At 42.0% G+C, this 21,072-nt stretch overlaps 1 protein-coding gene across 11 annotated transcripts in view; it reads right to left on the bottom strand.

The window, feature by feature from the left end:
* Positions 1-11,510, bottom strand: part of DNAJC13 (DnaJ heat shock protein family (Hsp40) member C13) — a 131,857-nt gene extending 120,347 nt beyond the window's left edge. For 8 of the 11 annotated variants that reach the window (XM_073333222.1, XM_073333217.2, XM_078851735.1 and 5 more), the window contains exons 1-2: positions 11,240-11,508; positions 2,143-2,223 (exon numbers count right to left, since the gene is read on the bottom strand). In XM_073333222.1, the coding sequence (XP_073189323.1) occupies positions 2,143-2,210 (68 nt within the window). In that variant the 5' untranslated portion in view covers positions 2,211-2,223; positions 11,240-11,508. Of the gene's footprint in view, positions 1-2,142; positions 2,226-11,239 lie in introns of those variants that run through there. The other 3 variants (XM_073333218.2, XM_073333219.2, XM_073333215.2) reach the window with 3 other exon arrangements.
* Positions 11,511-21,072: the final 9,562 nt, after the last annotated feature.

The following is a 21,072-nucleotide window of genomic DNA, read 5'->3' on the forward strand; positions in this document are numbered from 1 at the left end:
TTCATGATGATGCTACTTCAATCAAGCAGAGGAGGGTCACTTTTGACTTAGAGCTCCTAGCCTTTGCTGAGGAATGAGCTGACACTAATCCTGAATTCTGGAGTATTATCAAAAGTCATCAGGTTTCAACCCCAATTCATTGTTCAAGCATCTGTCTTCAGGCTAACCCCGTATCTGTCCCCAACAAGGAGGAATGCACTATACTCCAAGAATTCAGAAAGCAGCAGCATGAAAGTAATGCTATCCTACAGTGAATGTAGTGAATGCTACATGTAAGACTTGAGTGCTGGATCAATTCAAACAGTCCCCACACACCGCACACTAAAAAACTTCTATCGCACTATGAAATAGTCAAACTGTGTAGAAAGATTTGCTGCCAGTAAGAATGCTGTTTAGCAGAGCAGAGTTTAAATCCCATTCTGCTAAGATTAGGTAGAGCAGAATTTCAGAAGTTTTTATACTCTAAACATTGGATTGAAAAATATGCCAGCAATATTGCGGATGAGGTCAGGAATCAAGAAGGGAGGTAACTTCACAATACGTTCTACTTCACAGTACTGCTAAGTTGAAAGTCAGTCACCACCATAGTAGGAGGGAAACCAGGATTTGAGTTTTATTTTTATGCAGGCCTCCAAATTTAAGTTTATCATGCAAGGAGACAGATGCGCCAATGAACAAATAACTATTTTTGTGTTTTTTCCACCCCTACACTTCAATTGTATGCTCTAAATGCATCATGTCACCTCAGTTCAGGTTTCGGTTGGGGGGGGAAGGGAGGGGGGAGGAAAAAAAAACAAACCCTTGCCTGAGGCTTATGTCCCTCTCCTTCATGTCACCACTGAAGTGATACTTCTGGATGCCACCAGTTTCTCAAATAGTATGTAACCATTGTATGTTCAATACAAGTGACAGCTTGGCCCCATAGTCTTATGGCATTTTTACAATAAGGTTAAAAAGCTTTCGCTCAGAGTGTATGGTGGTTTGTGTTTAGGTTGAAGTACCAGAAAGCAAACACAAAACATTCTAAGCAGCACGCTTAAGTGGATAATTATTTGCTTTTAAAAATAGACAAGGCAACTTATATGACAAAGACTGAATTAAAGTAAAGTTAAGTTTGATTTTAAAACCAGAATCAACAAACAAAGTTAGTGACTATTGCACTTTGAATTGTGACTTGTATTTGCTAAACCCTCATATACAACATTACATTTCGCTTTAGTATCCAAACAAACATCCACAGCATGACGGCACATGGAAATTATATACTGAAAATTTGCCATGTCTCTGCTTGGCTCGTGAACGGTAAGCCACACATCCTTAAAGCCTAGTCTACAATAGGGAATTTTTACAAAGATATGCTGCTATTGCCAACACTACTTTAGCTGCATCAGTGCCTAAGACACCGATATGCTGCTCTTGAGCTCTGGCAACAGTTTCCAACTCAGACTTACTTATATTTAATTTATGGTATTGAAGACAAATACTGGAGCAACATGTATGGTAAGGCTCCCACCTTCACTAAGACCAGTTCAGATCCACTACTGTGTCAGCAATAGTGGAAGGTTTTGTGCATTACTTAGTGAAAAAGATTTAAGATGGACTACAATACATTAGAACAGGTGTTCCCAAAATAATCTCCATTAGTAGTTCAGCAGTTAACCCATAATAATACAGTCCAAGAAGAAGGACAGACTAGTGAGCTCATCCATTAAAAGGGAAATGAAGAAAAAAAAAAAGACTCATGAAAAGGCAGTTTCTAAATCTTCAGGTACTAGTTAGAGACTTACTAAATTTTCAATTTATGTAATTTAAAATACTTTGACTCATCACTTTTTTAATCTCACTAGTGCAACAGAACTAAGACAGACAGCATAGCCCAGAGGTGTTCTCTTGAAAACTGGGAAACCTACAGTAGAGAGAAGTGGATGAAGGCAGGCTGAGCAGATGGTTAAATAGTAGTAGTTCTGGCTTCTGAAGAGGCAGTCAGAGCAGGGACTTTACAGTAACATGAGCCTTCAGCTCCACAACATTTTTAAAGACTTGAGTACACAATTAGAGATCAAACAGATTAGATAGCTATTTTGACTAGACATGACAGTATTTTGTATGGATATGAGACAAAGTAATAGATTTAAAACTTACTTTCCCCTCCACGAATGTTTTGTTGTGTAGAAACAAGCAAGATCTTTATTTTCCCTAATTATATTCATTTTGTGCCCAGACCTGAAACAAAATAAATCTCATGTTAATACTTATGATCTTAATTAAGACCAAATACAACCACTAATCACCAATATGGTCTAAAATACATGTGATAAAAGGATTAAATCCTTTTATCTTTCACTCAGGTTTGCTTGCAATTTAAGACCTCCTGAGATACCTTACCGCTGCTCAGATTTAGCTACTTGAAGGAATATGGTTTTCAACTATTTACTGAGTGCAGAGCACTTAAGTATTCATTTCTTCTCCTCCTTATTACCAGCATGTAATGATCTAAGAGCAGACAATATTGCATTACTCCGATATGCTTAAGATACTAGTATTACTGTATGCACACTGACAGTGCACAGAAAACAATCCCCACTTTAGTAACTTTGCAAAGAAGAAAGCAAATTTAGTTTTATTGTCTGATATGATTCAGAGTACACAAAATCAAGTATGTTAAGTAGAGATGACATCTGTTTTCTTAACTGGCTAAGGTAATTTCGCTCTGTTTACCTTTGCAAACTACAGCTATGGAAGAGTAAGCAGCTCCTGCTCATCAATACAATTTAACTATACTTGCAGAATATTAGTACGGCTGCCGATTAGTCACAGTTAACTCAGGCAACTAACTCAAAAAAAATTAATCATGATTAACTGCTGTTTTAATCACTGTTAATAGAATACTGATTGAAATTCATTCAATATTTTTGGATGATGTTCTAGGTTTTCAGATATATTAATTTTAATTACAACACAATACAAAGTGTACATTGCTCACTTTATATTTTTACAAATATTTGCACTGTAAAAATTAAATAATATTTTTCAATTCACCTCATACAAGTACAGCACTGCAATCTCTATCATGAAAGTGCAACTTACAAATGTGGATTTGTTATATAACTGCACTCAAAAACAAAAAGCAAAACTTTAGAGCCTACAAGTTCCCTCAGTCCTACTTCTTGTTCAGCCAGTCGCTAAGACAAACAAGCTTGTTTACATTTACGGGAGATAATGCAACCCACTTCTTATTTACAATGTCACCAAGAAGCGAGAACAGGCATTCGCATGGGACTTTTGTAGCCGGCATTGCAAGGTATTTATGTGCCAGATATGCTAAACATTCGTGTGCCCCTTCATGCTTTGGCCACCATTCCAAAGGACATGCTTCCACGCTGATGATACTCATTTTAAAAAAAGCATTAATTAAAATTTGTGACTCCTTGAGGAAGAATTGTATGTCTCCGGCTCTGTTTTACCTGCAGTCTGCCATATATTTCATTTTATAGTAGTCTCAGATGATGACTCAGCACGTTGTTCATTTTAAGAACACTTCCACTGCTGATTTGACAAAATGCAAAGAAGGTACCAATGTGAGATTCCTAAAGATAGCTACAGCACTCGACCCAAGGTTTAAGAATCTGAAGTGCCTTCCAAAATCTAAGAGGGATGAGGTGTGAAGCATGCTTTCAGAAGTCTTAAAAAAGACCAACACTCTGATGCGGAAACTATAGAACCCGAACCACCAAAAAAAGAAAATCAGCCATCTGCCAGTAGCATCTGACTCAGATGATTAAAATGAACATGCGTTGGTCCTCACTGCTTTGGATTGTTATTGAGCAGAACCCATCATCAGCATGGATGCATGTCATGTCCTCTGGAATGGTGGCTGAAGCACGAAGAGACATGAATCTTTAGCGCATCTGGCATGTAAATATCTTGCGACACCGGCTACAACAGTGCCATGCAAACACCTGTGCTCACTTTCAGGTGACATTGTAAACAAGAAGCAGGCAGCATTATCTCCTGCAAATGTAAACAAACTTGTTTGTCTGAGTGATTGGCTGAACAAGAAATAGGACTGAATAGACTTGTAGGTTTTACATTGTTTTATTCTTGAATGCAGGGGTTTTTTTTTATACATCATTCTATATTTGTAAGTTCAACTTTCATGATAAAGAGATTGCACTACAGTGCTTGTATTAGGTGAATTGAAAAATACTATTTCTTTTGTTTTTTACAGTGCAAATATTTGTAATAAAAATATAAAGGGAGTACTGTATACTTTGTATTCTCTCTTGTAATTGAAATATATTTGAAAATGTAGAAAACATCCAAAACTATTTAAATAAATGATATTCTATTATTAACATTGCAATTAATGGCATGATTAGTCACAATTTTTTTTAAAACCACTTGATAACCCTCATTTAGTGATGAGAGCACTAAAGGGGAGGGAACAGCTCTATTTTCCAACTCTAGGATGAGTCTGGATCAAAGATGACAGCATTTTTACTTGTTAACTGAGCATATTTGACGGAAAAAACTGAGGAAGGAAGATTAGAGAAATTTAATGGTCACCAACTTATCTTATATAGTATCTAATTACATAGTATTTAGAACATTTACTTTCAAATACTCAATTTAAACTACGTTTTAAACTAGGTTACCACAACGAACTAGACTTTTGGTTTCCTATGCCACCTATCACAGCAGTTAAACGCTAAAAGATACTAGAGACACTAAGATCACATCTTCACTGCTGAAAGAGGCGTATATTTTACCTGGTGGTAACTAACATGAGCGAGCTATTCCAAGCTAAAAATACAATGAAGACAAGGCACTTTACTTTTACTGCAAGGTAAATTAGGTGAAGTCAGCACAATTAATCCCCCAATCATAAGTGGCATTAGAAGACAGCTAAAAAGTTTAGTATCAGGAAAGAACTGCTTTTCTGTGGAAGCAATTACAGGGATGTTACACAATCACGAATGAAAGGACAGGCCAGCCTGAATTAAACAAAGGTCTCTGCGCATAAGTGTGCTCCACGCCGAGAAAGTTTTAGAACTCCTGAATGGAAAAAAAGGCATCATATCATTACTAGCTATGCAGTACCAAACCTGATGAGGAATATGGGGGCACTGTTCCTTAAAAAAAGAAAGCACTTAAATGACTCAGAAGCCTAAATCCCATTTTCAAAAGTGACTTCAGCACTTAATTCATTGGAAGTCAATGGGACTTAGGAGCCTAAGTTACTTTTGAAAATGTTACACCTTACAAAAAGAGAATTTAGAGTCATGAAAAGTAATACATGCCCTATTTATGGGCGAGCATAGAAAAATAAATACACCTGAATTGAAGTGCCAGTATAATGAGGTCTGATTTGCCTGTATTTTTTTATGCATGTATATCTTAGTATGAATTAGTGATAAGATTAAGCACTGCAGATCTGTGAATTTCTTGCAATTCTTAAGGCCACTTTTCAGAGAAGTAGGCACTCTCTATTCTATCCATTTGGATAGTATCAAAACATTAGCGTTCACAATTTTCTTGCCATTACTCAGTGTCATTGATCATTTAGGTTGTAAGCTCCTCGGGGCAGGAGCCAGGCAGGCAAAGTCCTATTCCTGTAAGCCTACATGCATACCTATGAACATGTAACTATACACTTGATTTGTTATTTACATTTCTAATTTGCCTTAGACAAGCAAGTACTTAAAATCACAAGTAGAATCAAGAGTAAACTATAGGAAATATTTTACTAAAGCAGAGATGCAACACCATGAAGTAGTCTAATATTCTCAGCTCTGTCAAACAGTATCCAACAGCTGAACAGAATCTATGCTGGAATATTATCTTTGGGAACAATCTTAAATCTATGGAGTTCTTCACAGCTCCCACTGATATTAAAGCAGTTCAATGACATTCATCAAATTGATATATTCCTAACCATGAATCAGCTCAAGAGACGATGAATCATTTGTTTAATACACCTCTGGCTACATACATCCATTCTTTCAATCTTACCAAACAGCACATTTTAAGAGAAATATTCAGGTTACATGGCCTATGGGCAACTTACTCCAGAAATATTAACTTATTTATTCAAGCACTTATTGACAGAAGCCAATAAAAGTCAAGATAATGAGAACCGAGTTAGTGAATTGAAGACTGAGTTATAGATCATTTTGATTTTTCTGGCTTTTGTCTCAGCATGTTACAACTTTTATGTTATTCTTTATTATTTTAATGAAAATATCAAACAGCCATAAATTGCTCACACAAATGTTTGCTACTGGGTTACTTAGCAGTTTTACTAAGGTTTTCTGTACATAAATACTAGAACAGTCTTTTGGAGCCATCCACAGCAACTGTTTTCTGAATGTAAAAGGTATATATATACACACCTTCGTGGGGGAAAAAACCTCCAACATAAGTTTATCTGGCCTTGATATGGACTGTTTGCTTGTCAGTAGTCTGGAGTAGCAAGGAGATTTTAAAACAGTTAATTTTTCCTAATATCTAATCTACGGATAATTAAGCACTTGAGCAGGTTTCCAAGTTAGTTGTGGAATCCCTGCCACTGGAGGTTTTGAACACCTGGCAGGGATGGTCTAAATGTACCTGTCACTGTCTCAGTAGAAGGGGATGGATTAGATGACCGCTCAAGGTCTCTTCCAGCTCTACTTTTCTATGATTCTTTGAGGACACAGAATTCATTTTCCAATTTTAAGCTTCCTACCAACTCAGCAAGAACTGAGAGGGGAACTGTAACTGTCACTAGACAAAAAGTTCTCTGGAAAGCAGACTCTCAGTGCCCCATAGATCTCAAGTGAGAATATGGAAGAATTGTAGCTGTACTTTCCCCACCTGCAAGGCTAAGGTATTTTGAAGATTGTGAGTTGCTCAGATACTATGGGCCGGTCTATACTTATGGCTAAATCCGAGAGGCGGAAAGTAAGTTGGTGGGAGAGTTCCTCCCGTTGACACAGCATGGTGCAGACTTCAGTTTTGTAACCGAAGTAGTGTAACTTAGGTCGATTTACAGCATTAACCAAGAGCAGCCCTATAATAATGGGGGTAATATAAGTACATGACACACAGACTAATTTACCAAAGCATAGGTGTGTCACACTGCATTATATACATCCATAATAGGCAATTTAGTTCTAGCATCCTAACCTGGTGATAACAGCTAAGTAGGGATGCACTATTTTGCATAGAGTCACTACAAGATCATGCTCACTTTATTATCTTATCCTCCCTCCCCTGCATCCAGTAGTTACATTCACCTGTTGCATCTTGTCAGTTACAAAAAAGGTTTTAATCTCACAGGAGATTATCTTAATATCAGAAATGTTCAGCCTTTTTGTCCAAAAGCAAAGCTTCACTGTTGCCAGTCTTTAACACTTTCTTTCAGTAGGTTTCTTCAGTGCCTAAAGCACAACTGGGATCTGATCGGGACAGGTGCTTTTAGGAACCACTGTAATCCATATAATTATCCACCGCATTAAGTGTTGGAGACCAGAAAACTACTGAAACCTAGCTCAGTTGCATGTAATAGTAGTGTTATCACCTACACCATCTTCAACATGGCATCTAGTTGTTTTATTTTTGTTAAAGTGAAGTATGGAATACCCCACTTGTGTCCACAGGCATTTTCTAAAGCACCCTCCAGGTTTTGTAAACCACTGTATGGAAGTTAAACAAGCTTCCAACAAAAACAAGAAAGTTTATTTAGCAATATTTTGCAGTTACAGTATTGTAAGAATGAATGAAACGTTGGGAAAAGTGAGATTTGCATTTTTCTTGCACTGCATACAGTACTGAGTTAGTAAGATACTAGTTTCATGTGTCTACTACAAAGGGTCCAATAGAGTTTAAAAGTTGCGTGTTCCCTGACTTAAGATTTTTATATAAAACACTCATCAGTGGGTTGCACCTATACAAACCATCACTAATTTTAACCCTTCTGTTCCATTTTAATTTTGCAACACTGGACACCATCAGGTGTTGGCTAAGAGTGGAAAGGGATCTTTGTTTAGGTTTTTATTTTAGAAAAAGAAGGCTGCTGATAACTCATTTATCTAATACCATGGTTAGAAACTAGGGCCCTGATCCTCCAAACACTCAAATGTAAGTACTTCACATTCATGAGTAGTTCCACTGAATTCAATGGAAGAGTTCTCGAGCATAAATTACTCATGCACTTGAACTTGAACTAAATTTGAACCACCAGTGAAACTATTTTTTTTTGAACTCCCAAAAAGCCTATTTCTATGCTATTTCAATCTTTTGTATCTCAAAGTGACATGTTTAGTATTTGCATTACAGTACCAAGTAGGGGCCTACTAAGATTGTACAGTGCCTACCACTGCAGGACCCCAAAGAATAAGATGGTGCTCTTCAAAAAGAGTATACAATCTAAATACACAAGTCAGAAACAGGGTGGGGAAAGGGCAACATACAAGCAGAGCCAATGGTTTGCAGGTATCATATTTGTACAACAATTTTTTATTATGTAATTAATATTGGGGTAAGATTTATAAAGTGTACTGTAAGGCATGAGTGGGACACAAGGGAAGACAGAAAGGGATTACCTAAAAGGAGTAACAAAAGAAGGGAGGTAAGACTGATCAGAGGATGGAGTAGAGAATGGAGACCAGCTGGAAAGAGGCTTAAGTGAAGAAACTGAGGGAGAGGATAGGAATAGGTTTTCTAAAAGGGTCTGTATAGTTGACCCTTGACTTGGTTTAAATTAGGAGAGTCAAAATACAGACTATGAGTTCATTCCAGGTAAACAGATGTTTGTCAAAAGATGTGGGCTGGAACCTTCTAAGTCTATCTCCTACCCTGCAAGGATTATTAAATATCTAAATCCAAACGAACAGTTTATGGTACCCTAAATATGATCTTAAATAGATATTTATGAATAATGAATATTACAAATTTAGTTGTTTGGGGGCAGGAAGAGGACTGCAGCGTGGATTTTTTTTTATTTAAGAGGAGGTATAGAGTTGTGAATTTTCCATAATTAATTTAAGTTGTAGTGATACATTCCAAAATTTGCTTAAATGTTTCAGATTTTTTAACTAACATCTATATAGGCCTCATAAATTAAGCCTTTGTTACTATGAAGTTATTCATTTATACATATTAGAAATTAAGGTTTATAGAGGAGTATTGATTAAGATTTATGGATGAATTTATTAAAGTAAGATCTGAAGTTTTTTTAAAGTGATTCTCATCAGATCTCCTGCTTAGTTTGATATCACTAATGTCAAATCTGAAATTTTGACCATTAAGAAGAACTGTTTCTGAAATGCCAAGAGTTTAAACATTCTGAAGATACTTGTCTCAGGGACTGAATCATCAAGTAAGTACATGGAAAGTATAACCCTAGACCATTCAGAGGGACCAGTCAAACATACATACTTGATTTATTGTTTTTTAAAACTAAGCTGCTTTATGGAGACTTAAGGAGAATGAGAGCAGCAGCAAAGAGAAGAAAGAAAATAATTTGGAAAAATGTTCATAGGTTATGTGGGGAAAGAGTTTAGTTTATGAAACTTTAAGCATTATCTTTCCATTTGCAGCAAGTTGTTGAACATGATTTATCAAAGAAGTTTCAGTGTTCACCCAAATGTATTACTGATGTTGTGGTTTAGCATTTGGCCCCCTACAGCAAACACAGATTAGATCAAGCTTCAAGTTAATGAACTCACCTGGGCTAAAACCCAGTATACTTTTTAAAATTATTTTTAGAAATGAGCACTGGCAAAATGCTGCTACTAAATGAAGTAGTGGTTAAACAGATAGCAAGAGCAATAGCTCCTCACATCCCCTCGATTTGAAATTCATGGGTGAAACCAGAATCACTCATGCTCCCCACCCCCTACACTTCACACTGAACACAGATACCACCACCACAAACCGAAACAAATAATTTATCCCCAAAACTTAAATCTTTCCTAAAAATAAACTGAAGCAGAGACTCAACATTTACAAGACTGAAGAAGGGAAACAGGAAAACAGACTTCCTGAAATAATCATTAACACCAAGAGAAGAAACATTTACGCAATTTTATCTTCTCAGACTTGCTGACAAAAGTCTAATTCATGTGCAAGGAAGAGGGGAAGGGCACAAAAGAGATGTCTTTCAGATTAATCTTCAAGCAGTATTTGTAGTTCCCTCAAATAATGGAGGATTTAGTTGTGTATGAAAATTTTATTTAGTCTCAATTCCCATCATTTCACATCCCCTAGACAAATTTTTTCCCTGAAATGGAGCGCAACAGTTCCTAAGAGCAAGAGCAGATTCTCACCCTCCATCATCATCTACAGTTCACAGTGGAAAAGCTGAACAAACTTAAGTCACATTTAAAGGCAGATGACCTGGAACATTTGATGTAGGAAGGGATGCAACCGCATCAGGATTGAAGGGAGAACACACATTTCTGGGTAGACCATATGAACTAAATTACATTTCTCTAGCTTGTTCTTTGCAGAGCTACTGCTGAAGCCTGAAGTCCAGTTTCCCGTTAAGGACCCCCCCTCACCAATAAGTGACCCACCCTCAGGTTATTTCTAGAGTGCACAATGATGTCCAAAGATTTTGATCTTGCAGTGGTGGGAGAGGGAAAGAGATAAATGGTAAAAATGAACATTAAGAGTGGTTATTAGTCTCCCCTGAAGAAGATGATGCAGATTTTGCCAAGCCTCCACTAACTCCTCTCCTCGGGGAGGAAACTGATTCAGCCAACACAAGGAGGAGCAGATTTTGCTGTGTGTGTTTCCTTTTTCCAGGCATCAGGGGAGACGATAAGTTGGGGAGAAGTTTTTGGCAAACGTCACAGCCTCTTTCGGGGAGGGGGGGAAGAGGAGAGGAGAGAAGAGAAGGAAGAAAGAGGATTTTGCTAGGTGCTCCCCAGTGCCATCCTCCTCCAGGTGATGCAGGAGGTGTGTACGAGCCTCCTCTATGCCACCCCCCTCCAAATGGGGCAGGAGGAGAGAGGTGCTGGGGCGGGGGTATGACAGCCTCCCCCGCGGCAGGGAGGGGTGGATACCGGTGTGTGTGTGTGATAGAAGGGAGTCGGTGACCGGGGTCGGGGAGGGGGGGGTGTCACAGCCTCCCCGGCCGTTCCCGAGCTGCCGGCAGCGCATTGACCCACACACGCTCCGAGCGAGCCAGGCGCGGGCCGGACACCCCGGGGTCCCGCTGCTCCACGCAGGCGCTGAGACCCGAGGGATTTACCTGGCCGAAGAGCTGCGCTGCCCGGACTCCCCCAGCCTGGCTGCCGCCCGGCCGCAACCAGCGCTGAAGATAACGGCGGCGGGCAGACCCGGAAGCTGCTGCTGCCGTCGCCGAGCGCAGCGCCTAGGCTGCCGCTGCTGCGCCCCGTTTCTCTGAACCCCGTCAGAGGCTCGCGCTGGAGGCCGCCATTTTCACTCCGGCAGCGAAACGCCTTCTGTGCGCAAGCACAGTCAGTTCCCACACTATCACGAGACCCTGTCAGCTGACTCTCGCCGTCCCTTTTCCCGTCGCGAAACCGCCCCTCCCTCACCAAGCAGTCGCCTGCGTGCGCACGCGCAAATCGGAGAGCAGCGGTGAGTGGGCAGGGCACGGGGGGGTTGGGGGAGGGCTCAGTGAGTCGGTGGGGCACAGGGGGAGGGGCTGGAGAGGGCTCAGTGAGTGGGCGGGGCACAGGGGGATGGGGAGGAGTCGGAGAGTGGGCGGGGCACAGAGGGGAGGGGCTGGGAAGGGCTCAGTGAGAGGGCAGGACACAGGGGCGGGGCTGAGAGAGGGGTCAGCGAGTGGGCGGGGCACAGAGGGGAGGGGCTGGGGAGGGCTCAGTGAGTGGGCGGGGCACAGGGGGATGGGGAGGAGTCGGAGAGTGGGCGGGGCACAGAGGGGAGGGGCTGGGGAGGGCTCAGTGAGAGGGCAGGACACAGGGGCGGGGCTGAGAGAGGGGTCAGCGAGTGGGCGGGGCACAAAGGGGAGGGGCTGGGGAGGGCTCAGTGTGAGGGCAGGACACAGGGGAGGGGCTGGGAGAGGGGTCAGCGAGTGGGTGGGGCACGGGGGGGGGCTGGAGAAGCGAGGGAGGTTCAGTGGTGGGGAGCAGAACTGGGCAGGGTTGGAGAAGGAGGCTGTGAGAACTGGAAGGGGAGACGGTTATGGGTGGACTGGGGAGGACCTTTGGGGGTGAGGATAGTGTGGGCGGGTGGAAGGTTGGGTCTGTAAAATCAGTTCATAGTTACACAGAAGCTGAATGGAAGATGTCCATGTGCATTATTTCTTAGGTCTCCATGTTTTTTAATCCAACCGTATGATTTTTGGGAGTGTGATTGTTGATTTGTGACTGCTTGGGGTGAGGCCTCAAACATTGACATGCCCACAATAATCATGGCTCCCTCCATTTTTCACACCCTGTCCTCTACCACATTTCAGTCTATGGGCCTGACCGAGCAATCTGTACTTCTGTTGAGTTCAGTTTATGTTTTTCATAAATAAGAGCTGCCAGGTTGTGTCATAGTTACATACAGCACCATCAAAATGCAGATACCTGAGAAGTGGTGGATTGCACTCAACCAATGCAAGGCACGCTGCAAAATCAACAGTCCATCAGACCGAAGCAACTTTTTAATTATCTATGTCAGTTTTTTTAGGAAGATGGGGTAGAAAGTAATAAAAATATGAATATAGTTAACCCTAAAATTAATGTTAACCCTGAGGGCTCATTTAAATTATACAGGCTGCCAGCTGAGGTTGGGGGTGAGTATAGCAGCCAGGAGTGAAAGTAACTTAACGGACTTACCGGTATACTGGAGTCCTGAGCAGGGGGCGTGGCCTCAACCAGCGCCCCAGGCCCTTTAAATCACCCCCGGAGGTACCAGCTGCAGAGGTGGCTAGGAGCCTCGGGGCTCAGGGGCGATTTAAAGGGCCCGGGGCTCTGGCCGCCGCAACCACAGCGGAGCTCTGGGTCCTTTAAATTGCTGACGGAGTCCTAGGGTCTCCCGGCTGCTGCCGTTACCCTGGGGCTCAGGCGGCGATTTAAAGGGCCTGGGGCTCCACTGCGGTAGCAGTGGCCAGGAGCCCCTGGCCCTTTAAATCACTCCTGGAGCCCTGCCGCCGCTACCCCGGGGCTCCAGCAGCAGGGCTTGGGCGGCGCTTTAAAGGGCCCGGGGCACCAGTCACTGCGGGGTGCCCTGGGCCCTTTAAATCACTGCTGGAGCGCTGCCACCGCTACCCCGGGGGTCCAGCAGCGGGGCTCGGAAAGTGATTTAAAAGGCCCGGGGCTCCGGACGCTGCAGGGAGCCCCAGGCCCTTTAAGTCGCCAGCCTGGGGAAGCCTGTCCGGCACGGCGTACCGGCTCTTGCTGGTATGCCCCATTGGACTGTACTGGCTTACTTTCACTTTTGATAAAAAGAAAAGGAGTACTTGTGGCACCTTAGAGACTAACCAATTTATTTGAGTATAAGCTTTCGTGAGCTATCACAAAAGCTTATGCTCAAATAAATTGGTTAGTCTCTAAGGTGCCACAAGTACTCCTTTTCTTTTTGCAAATACAGACTAACATGGCTGTTACTCTGAAACCTTTCACTTCTGATAGCAGCTGAGGATGGTTGTGGTATAAGAATGCACCAGACATGCCCTCCCTCCATCATCTGCTTTCCACATGCTGTCCCTGGAATACAGTGGTGCTGGAACAGTTTTAGAGTGGGGGTGCTGAGCTGCAACCCCCTTACCCCGTCCACATCCCTCAGTGTCCCCTAAAGCTGAGTCCAGGAGCAGGGCCATGGCTTCGGGAGGGGGGGACACGGACGGGGTAAGGGGGCCAAGGCTGGGGCCACAGCTGGGGACGGGTGCAGAACCCTGGGCCAGGGCCAGGAGCGGAGCCCTGGGTGTGGGGCCGACAGCCAGGACCCCTCATGCAGGCCGGGAGCTGAGTCCCAGGCACAGAGCTGGCAGCCAAGTCCCGGAGCCGACAGCCAGGACCCCAGCCACAGGACCAGCAGCCAGGACCCAGGGTGCAGGACTGGCAGCTGGTATCCTGGGCAGCAGCCAGGCACAGGGCCAGCAGCCGGGACCCCACACAAAACTTGGGGATGTTGCAGTATCCCCCACACTCCTACTTCCCATGCCTATGCTAGAATATGATGTAGGAGCTCTGTGGAGCCTGCTGTATAAATCAGAGGATTCCTCTGTGATGAGGTGATTTTCCCATAGTCGTCTACAGCAGCTTTAGGGCAGCATTGCAGTAGTGTCCCTAATATAACTGAGGACAAAGGTAAAAGTTTTTGAAAAAACTTTGAATTCGAGTGTTTGTCCTTATATTCGCAAAAAGAAAAGGAGTACTTGTGGCACCTTAGAGACTAACCAATTTATTTGAGCATAAGCTTTCGTGAGCTACAGCTCACTTCATCGGATGCTCACGAAAGCTTATGCTCAAATAAATTGGTTAGTCTCTAAGGTGCCACAAGTACTCCTTTTCTTTTTGCGAATACAGACTAACACGACTGTTGCTCTGAAACCTGTCCTTATATTGCATTCTGTTAGTAACACTGTTTTTTAAAGCAGCTGATGAAAAGTGCCATATAAGAGCTAGGTTTATTTATTTATTGAATGTTCTCAAGTAGGCTTTGGATGTATTAGTCTAGTTAACATTTATAAAACCCCCTAAAATAATGGGATCTAGTTTCCATTTTCTACTATCCTTGTCCTTGTCATATACAGTATTCATCATGTCCCATAATTGGGTAAAACATTTTAAATGACCAAGTATTCTTATTATTCAAAGTAGCAGTCAGAAAAATGTGGACCACCATTATGAAATAGTGCTAATGGGAAGATGGTATCACTTTGGTGAAATTGATGGATAACTTGTAGTCACAGAAGTTTGAAAAAGTTAAAATAGAACTCACTGTTCTATTATTACATTGGAAATTCCAAGGGTCTAATTGCAGGAGGAAATGGTGAGGACCGGAAAAGTTGTACATTCTAATACATATTACTCATGATACAACAGACTTTTGGTTTTTCCCCCCTAGTATTTGCTGTTTATGTATAGAAGGTAAAAACACAGTAGATGAGGAGTTCTTTTGTAAAATGTTTATTGCTGGACACCAAAAACTGACTAATAAGTAATACAATTACATTAATAAACTGTTGTAAACATTAAAACTAGGAGCTAATTCCAGAAACCAATTTTTTGCTTCCTATAGGTTTTATCAAGCAGGACTGATAAACATATCTATTCAGATTAAACTAATATTTCAGTATTAAAAAGCTAGGTGACCTTCCAATATTAAAGTTTGTGGTTTAAGTAATTCAAAAATAAACCAGTAAAGAAAACATCAGGGTTAATTCCTGGTTCCACTGAAGTTAATAAGAGTTTTGCTCTTGACTTCAGTGGGGCCAGATTTTCCTGGAGTCAGAAACAGAGTATGAAACCATTTTTCATTTATACAAAAATTGGAATTTTAAAGCAGTAAAATGTCTTTTGGTGTCTTTTTCAAGGCTAAAATTCTTGGTAACCTCAATCTGCTTTGGAGAAATGCACCTGTCTTCATTACTTCCAGATCTTTCACCTGAAGAATTATTTCAAATGTCAATCTGACCTTGTCAGATCAAATAATATCATTTGCACAAGAGTCAGGCTACCTCCAGTCTAGCAAACAAGGTCTCTCATTACCATCCAATTACTGGAATCCGGAAGGAATGAAGATCTCCAATCTACTACTAAATAATTAACACTACAGCAAACTATTTCTGTGATCAGCACCTAATCTAAAGGGCTGTGCATTTTTTTTTAGTCTAAATTCTAAATTTTTGGGTCTAATCTAAATTCTTCAGATATGTTACAGTACCTTGATACAACAGAGAACCAATGCACTGTATATATGCAACAAGAACAATAAGGTATCTTGACCATTTAAATACAATTCACAATAGCAGGGTTCCGTTTTTGTAAAGCACATTTACTGAGATTCACAGCAATCACAAAGGACCAGATTCTGCCTAGCATGGATACAAGTGTGTAGGGTAAAGTGGGCAAAAAGAGCCTCTGCCCTTGCACTATCTGTGAAGGTTGGGCAGAATTACACTCCAGTACTGTGGGGTGGCAGAGTCTCCTCCAGCTTATCTTGTGGGCTCAGTGTGCCCCGAATAAAGCTGAGAGGAGGAGGAGCCGTAGTTTCACCTCCCTCCTCACTGCACAGCAGAGCCAACCAACAGGGTGGGGGGTAGCTGCACCCTACAAAGGCATATAGCAGAAGCTACACATGGGGTAGAATGTCATTGTTCTCCATGTTCTAAGGGGTTCTGAGTTTTTGCATTAGTCCATAATATGGGTTGTGCCTAAATGGCACAATCTAGCCCAGTATTAGTAATGCTAAAATAACTATATAAGGTCATGCTTTTAAAAATGGCCTCCATTTTTGTCCCTGCATTTGAATATGTAGACATCTAACTACAGTATCTGATTGATCCCACAAATAAAATAGATGGTTAAGGGGAGATATTCAAAGGCACAAAGTGGAGGTAAGTGTCAAATGCCAAGTGAAAGTCAACAGGAGGTTGCTTGCCTAACTCCCCTCTGTACCTTTGACAATCTCCCTCCTAAATCCTATCACTTGTGCCCACAGAATGCAGATGCAGATTTGCAGATGCAAAAATAGAGATTGGGTTGCCACAAAATTTAAGGGTTAAATATCTTAAACATCTCAAATATCCATCTCATCGGGGGAGAAATTCTTCTCTTGTAAAGAGCAGAACTGACTGATCCTCTCCCTGTTAAAAGAGAATACAGCTAAGAGAGAATGGAGTGTATATTCCAGTCTTGTTTAGTTTATTGATCTAGTGATTGCCTTTGATCATGCTCAGAGTGAGAGTACTATGTGCCTTGCAAAGATTATTGCACGGAGCTAAAAAAAAGAAAACTGCACGCAATATGAAGTTTTTACCTAAAATAAAATGTTTTAATGCATCACTCTTTCCAGCCTCCTCTGAAGTCATGATCCAGTCAATATAGTACTCCTGAATGTATTCAGTTTTACCAAACTAATCCTCATATTTATACCAAATTGTCTCAAATTACTTATGTACCATCCAGGCTGAACTATATAAGAAACCTTTTTAGTATGATTAGCTATCTATCCATCATATTTTGAGGGCATATTCTACAAGTACTCCATCCATCTTACAGAACAAATGTTTTATTAGCCCTGTTACAGTATACAAGTTTTTTCCTTCAGATTTTCCTAATGTTAGTAATATTCATATGCTTGTGTTCTCCTGATTGCTATATATAAATTTATCAGTTTAAAATGAAAAGGAGGACTTGTGGCACCTTAGAGACTAACCAATTTATTAGAGCATAAGCTTTCGTGAGCTACAGCTCACTTCTTCAGATGCATATCGTGGAAACTGCAGCAGGCTTTATATATACACAGAGAATATGAAATTATGAAATTGATATGAAATTCTCTGTGTATATATAAAGCCTGCTGCAGTTTCCACGATATGCATCTGAAGAAGTGAGCTGTAGCTCACGAAAGCTTATGCTCTAATAAATCGGTTAGTCTCTAAGGTGCCACAAGTCCTCCTTTTCTTTTTGCGAATACAGACTAACACGGCTGTTACTCTGAAACCTGTCAGTTTAAAATGTTGTCCTCATTTCAGTTTAGTATTTGGTATCAAGTTTGCTTGGATGCTGTGACTGAGAAGTTTTCACAGATTGTATCCAGTGCAAGTGCTGCTGCTAAACTTGTTTCATTATGTGCTCTTTCCTTTTTTGTTCTGTTTGAGCCATGCTGTTAGCACGCAAAGAATGAGCAAGCAGCTTCTGACTAGAAATGGAGACTGACTTACGGTTTAAGCCTCAGAGGTAGTTCTTCCAACGACGGTTGAGTCACCAATGGAGGAAGCTGGAAAAGCATCCACTCTGGCTGTGTATACTAATCCCTTTCTGTGTTTAAGCAGAGGACCTCACTAACTGTTACTGTCAGACGGGCACCTTCCCTGGCTGTTAAATTAACAGACAACATTAACTTAAAATACTAAAACAATAAATTAAATCCCTTGGCCTTAGATTTTCATAATGGCATTTGCTGAACAATAGCTGCTATGAGTGTCATTAGCTCTGATCCTGCAAGTGGACCTTTGCAAGTGCAATGGATGAAAGCGATAGGGCTCCATGCAGGGGTAAAAATTCACCCACACTGATATGTCTATATAATTATAGCTGTAGTTTGGAATATTGAGAATCCATGTGCCAAATTCTTCGTTCATGTAGGCCTAGTGCCTTAGATCCAAATTCAGCCTATCTGGATGGTAGAATTTGGTGGTACAATGGTCTGGGTTTCCTGGAAGGATCATAGAGTGCTTTATGGCCAGGAAAGGAGTCATTAGCACTGTGTGATCAGGTAATCTGAGTGAACAGTACAAAAGCCTGAAAGTTTGATCGGAAGTCATTAAACTGATAGCTAACTATAACAGTTTTGAGGGAAGCAGAAAAAGCACAGAGAGGAGGCTTAATAACCCTCAGGGGTTTTGAAAATGCTTAAATCAACCACAAAGGATATGTCTGCACTGCAATAAAACACCCATGGATGTCCTGTGTCAGCTGACTCAGGCTCAAAGGGCTCAGGCTGCAGGGGTGTAATACTGTAGTGTAGACATTTGGGCTTGGGAACCCTCTCTCCTTGTGGGGTTGTACGGGGAGACTTTGGCAAACCAGTAAAGTGCCTGAAACCACTATGGCTTATTGCTAAAAGCAGCCAAGTCAGCAGACTGTAAATTGGCCAAGTCAGCAGGCTTAGCTTAAGGCAGGAGGGGACGGGGATCTTTGGGTGCCACGGAGAGGGCAGCTTGACTCCACGTCCTTCCTGATAAGAATTGTGTTGAAGTGGCTGAAACATGCATTTTAGAAGAGCAGGATGTGCCCCAGGAATGTCTACTGGGGGCCTCAAAGCTGCAAACTCTGGAAAAACCCATATCTGGTTAACCGATAATCAGAAGGAACCTCTTGCTTGACTATTGAAACTGCTTACTTAACAAGTTTTCTTTACGGGACATGTCATTCTATTACTAAAATATACATAAGGGAGAAAAGTTTGAGGTAGTTGGACTCTTTTTGGACTCTCCCTCTGGATACATCTTGCAGTCCCCACCGGCAGATGGAAGATTTGGCCACCGGAAGCCTGCCACTGTGCCACTCGAGAGCCACACTCAGCTTTGGTAATTATCAAGGGTTGGTGGTGTTTTACTAACCTGTTGGGGACATGTGTGTAAGTGCTGGAGAGTAAGTAAAGTTTAGCTTTAAGTGAAAGCACTCTTTTGTTGTCCTGTTTGTGCCAGCCATCTATCGGTCGGATGGCCATGTCTCCCCTGATTTATTTCCTGACACCACCTCGCACAGAGTAAAAGTTACCAAGAGCTTTGGGTTGAAAGAACCCCGGGTAACAGGGTCCCAGAGTCCAGGCTCCAGCACAACCATCTACACGGCAAATGTATAGCCCTGCAGTCTGAGCCCCGTGAACCTGAGTCAGCTGACACCGGCCTGGCGCAAGCGTTTTATTACAGTGTAGACATACCCAAACTGGCCCGTAAACTGGCCGTATGAGTCACCCTGGGGTCCATTGCTATGGATACTAGGGAAGTCATGAGATATTCTACTGAGTGGGACCAAGCAGATTCAGTCCTGAGAATGAAATAGGGACATTGCTAACCTCAGGATGAAAGAGTTTTTGCTTTTTACTTAATCTGTATTTCAAGAGCCTTACTGCCTACCCTGTGATGTTTGTTTTAATGTTAGATATTAAACTCTGTGTTTTAATTTTATTTCCATTGATTCTCTGACTCTCTTCCCTATTTTTTAAAGCTAAATAAGTATTGGTCTGGAGTTATTGAGGTGAGCTGGCCCATGGAGGGTGAGGTGTGATGAGCTGTTCACCCCCACACTAGCCCTGAAGAAATTAATGTAGGCTAAGAAGGGGGCTAATTAAGCAGACAGGTCACAGCTGAGGGGAATCGGGTAGCTTATGTAATTACCTGGCTGAATAATGAGGGAGCCCAGATGAGGAGGAACAGCTGGGCTGAGTTTATAAAGACAGGAAGTTGGCTGCAGGGAAGTAGTCTGTTGTTACTTGCTAGGAGAAGGGATGTCTGATTGGGGGTTCTTGGGCCAAAGTAGCCTATAGTTACTCCCTTGGAGGAGAGAGCTTTGACCCAGAGAAGCAGGGGAGCTTGCTGCTCAGTAAGGCAGCTAAGGTCCAGAATGCAAAAGACCTTAGCTGCTGATTTAGAGGGTCCCTGGGTAGAGGGTAGGCCAAGGTTCCCTTACTAGCCAGTGGGGAAGTGATACTAGCTTGGTAGTGAATGAGAAGACTGCCTGAGTCCATTTGTAAGAAGACGCTCTGATACCCTGGAAGGGAAGGACACGTAACTTGGCCGGAGGGCTAAGCCATGAACACAAAAGAGCTTGCCTTGCTCAGAGCCAGAAAAAGGAAACAGGGCAGATGGCGAGAGGCAGAAAAGAGGTGTCTGACCTAGAATCAACTAATCTCCAGAGCAACCAGGAGAAGGCACACTGGAGGTGTGCAGACCCCATGACAGAAGGATTGTCTAAGCTTAGGTTCTTGGTCAACAACACAAAGCAGGGGCTGTCAGCATTCTGGCTACATTCTGGTACAGTGATTAGAGCAGTGGTTCTAAAACTTTTTTTTTTCCACAGACCACTTGAAAATTGCTGAGAGTCTTGGCGGACCACTTAATGATCTTTCCAAATGTGTTTGTACCGTTAGCTAACTATTGTAAAGCGCTTTGGATAAAAGCGCTATATAAACAAAACGTTAATCATTTTTTGTTCTACAAATGAAAGTATACAACGCATATTTTCATATCAGTAGTCTTACCTTTCTAATGTGATGGATGTGCCCTCTCTTCCCCCACTGCAGCAGTCCCCGAGCTGAGGCTGGGAAGGAGTGGGGGGGTCTTTCCCCTGCTACAGAGCTGAGGCTGGGAAGGACGGGGGGGGGTCTTTCCCCAGCTGCTACAGAGCTGAGGCTGGGGAAACTTGCCTCTTTCTC

This window comes from Lepidochelys kempii, chromosome 2 (assembly GCF_965140285.1).
Source record: "Lepidochelys kempii isolate rLepKem1 chromosome 2, rLepKem1.hap1, whole genome shotgun sequence".
Taxonomy (NCBI): domain Eukaryota; kingdom Metazoa; phylum Chordata; order Testudines; family Cheloniidae; genus Lepidochelys; species Lepidochelys kempii.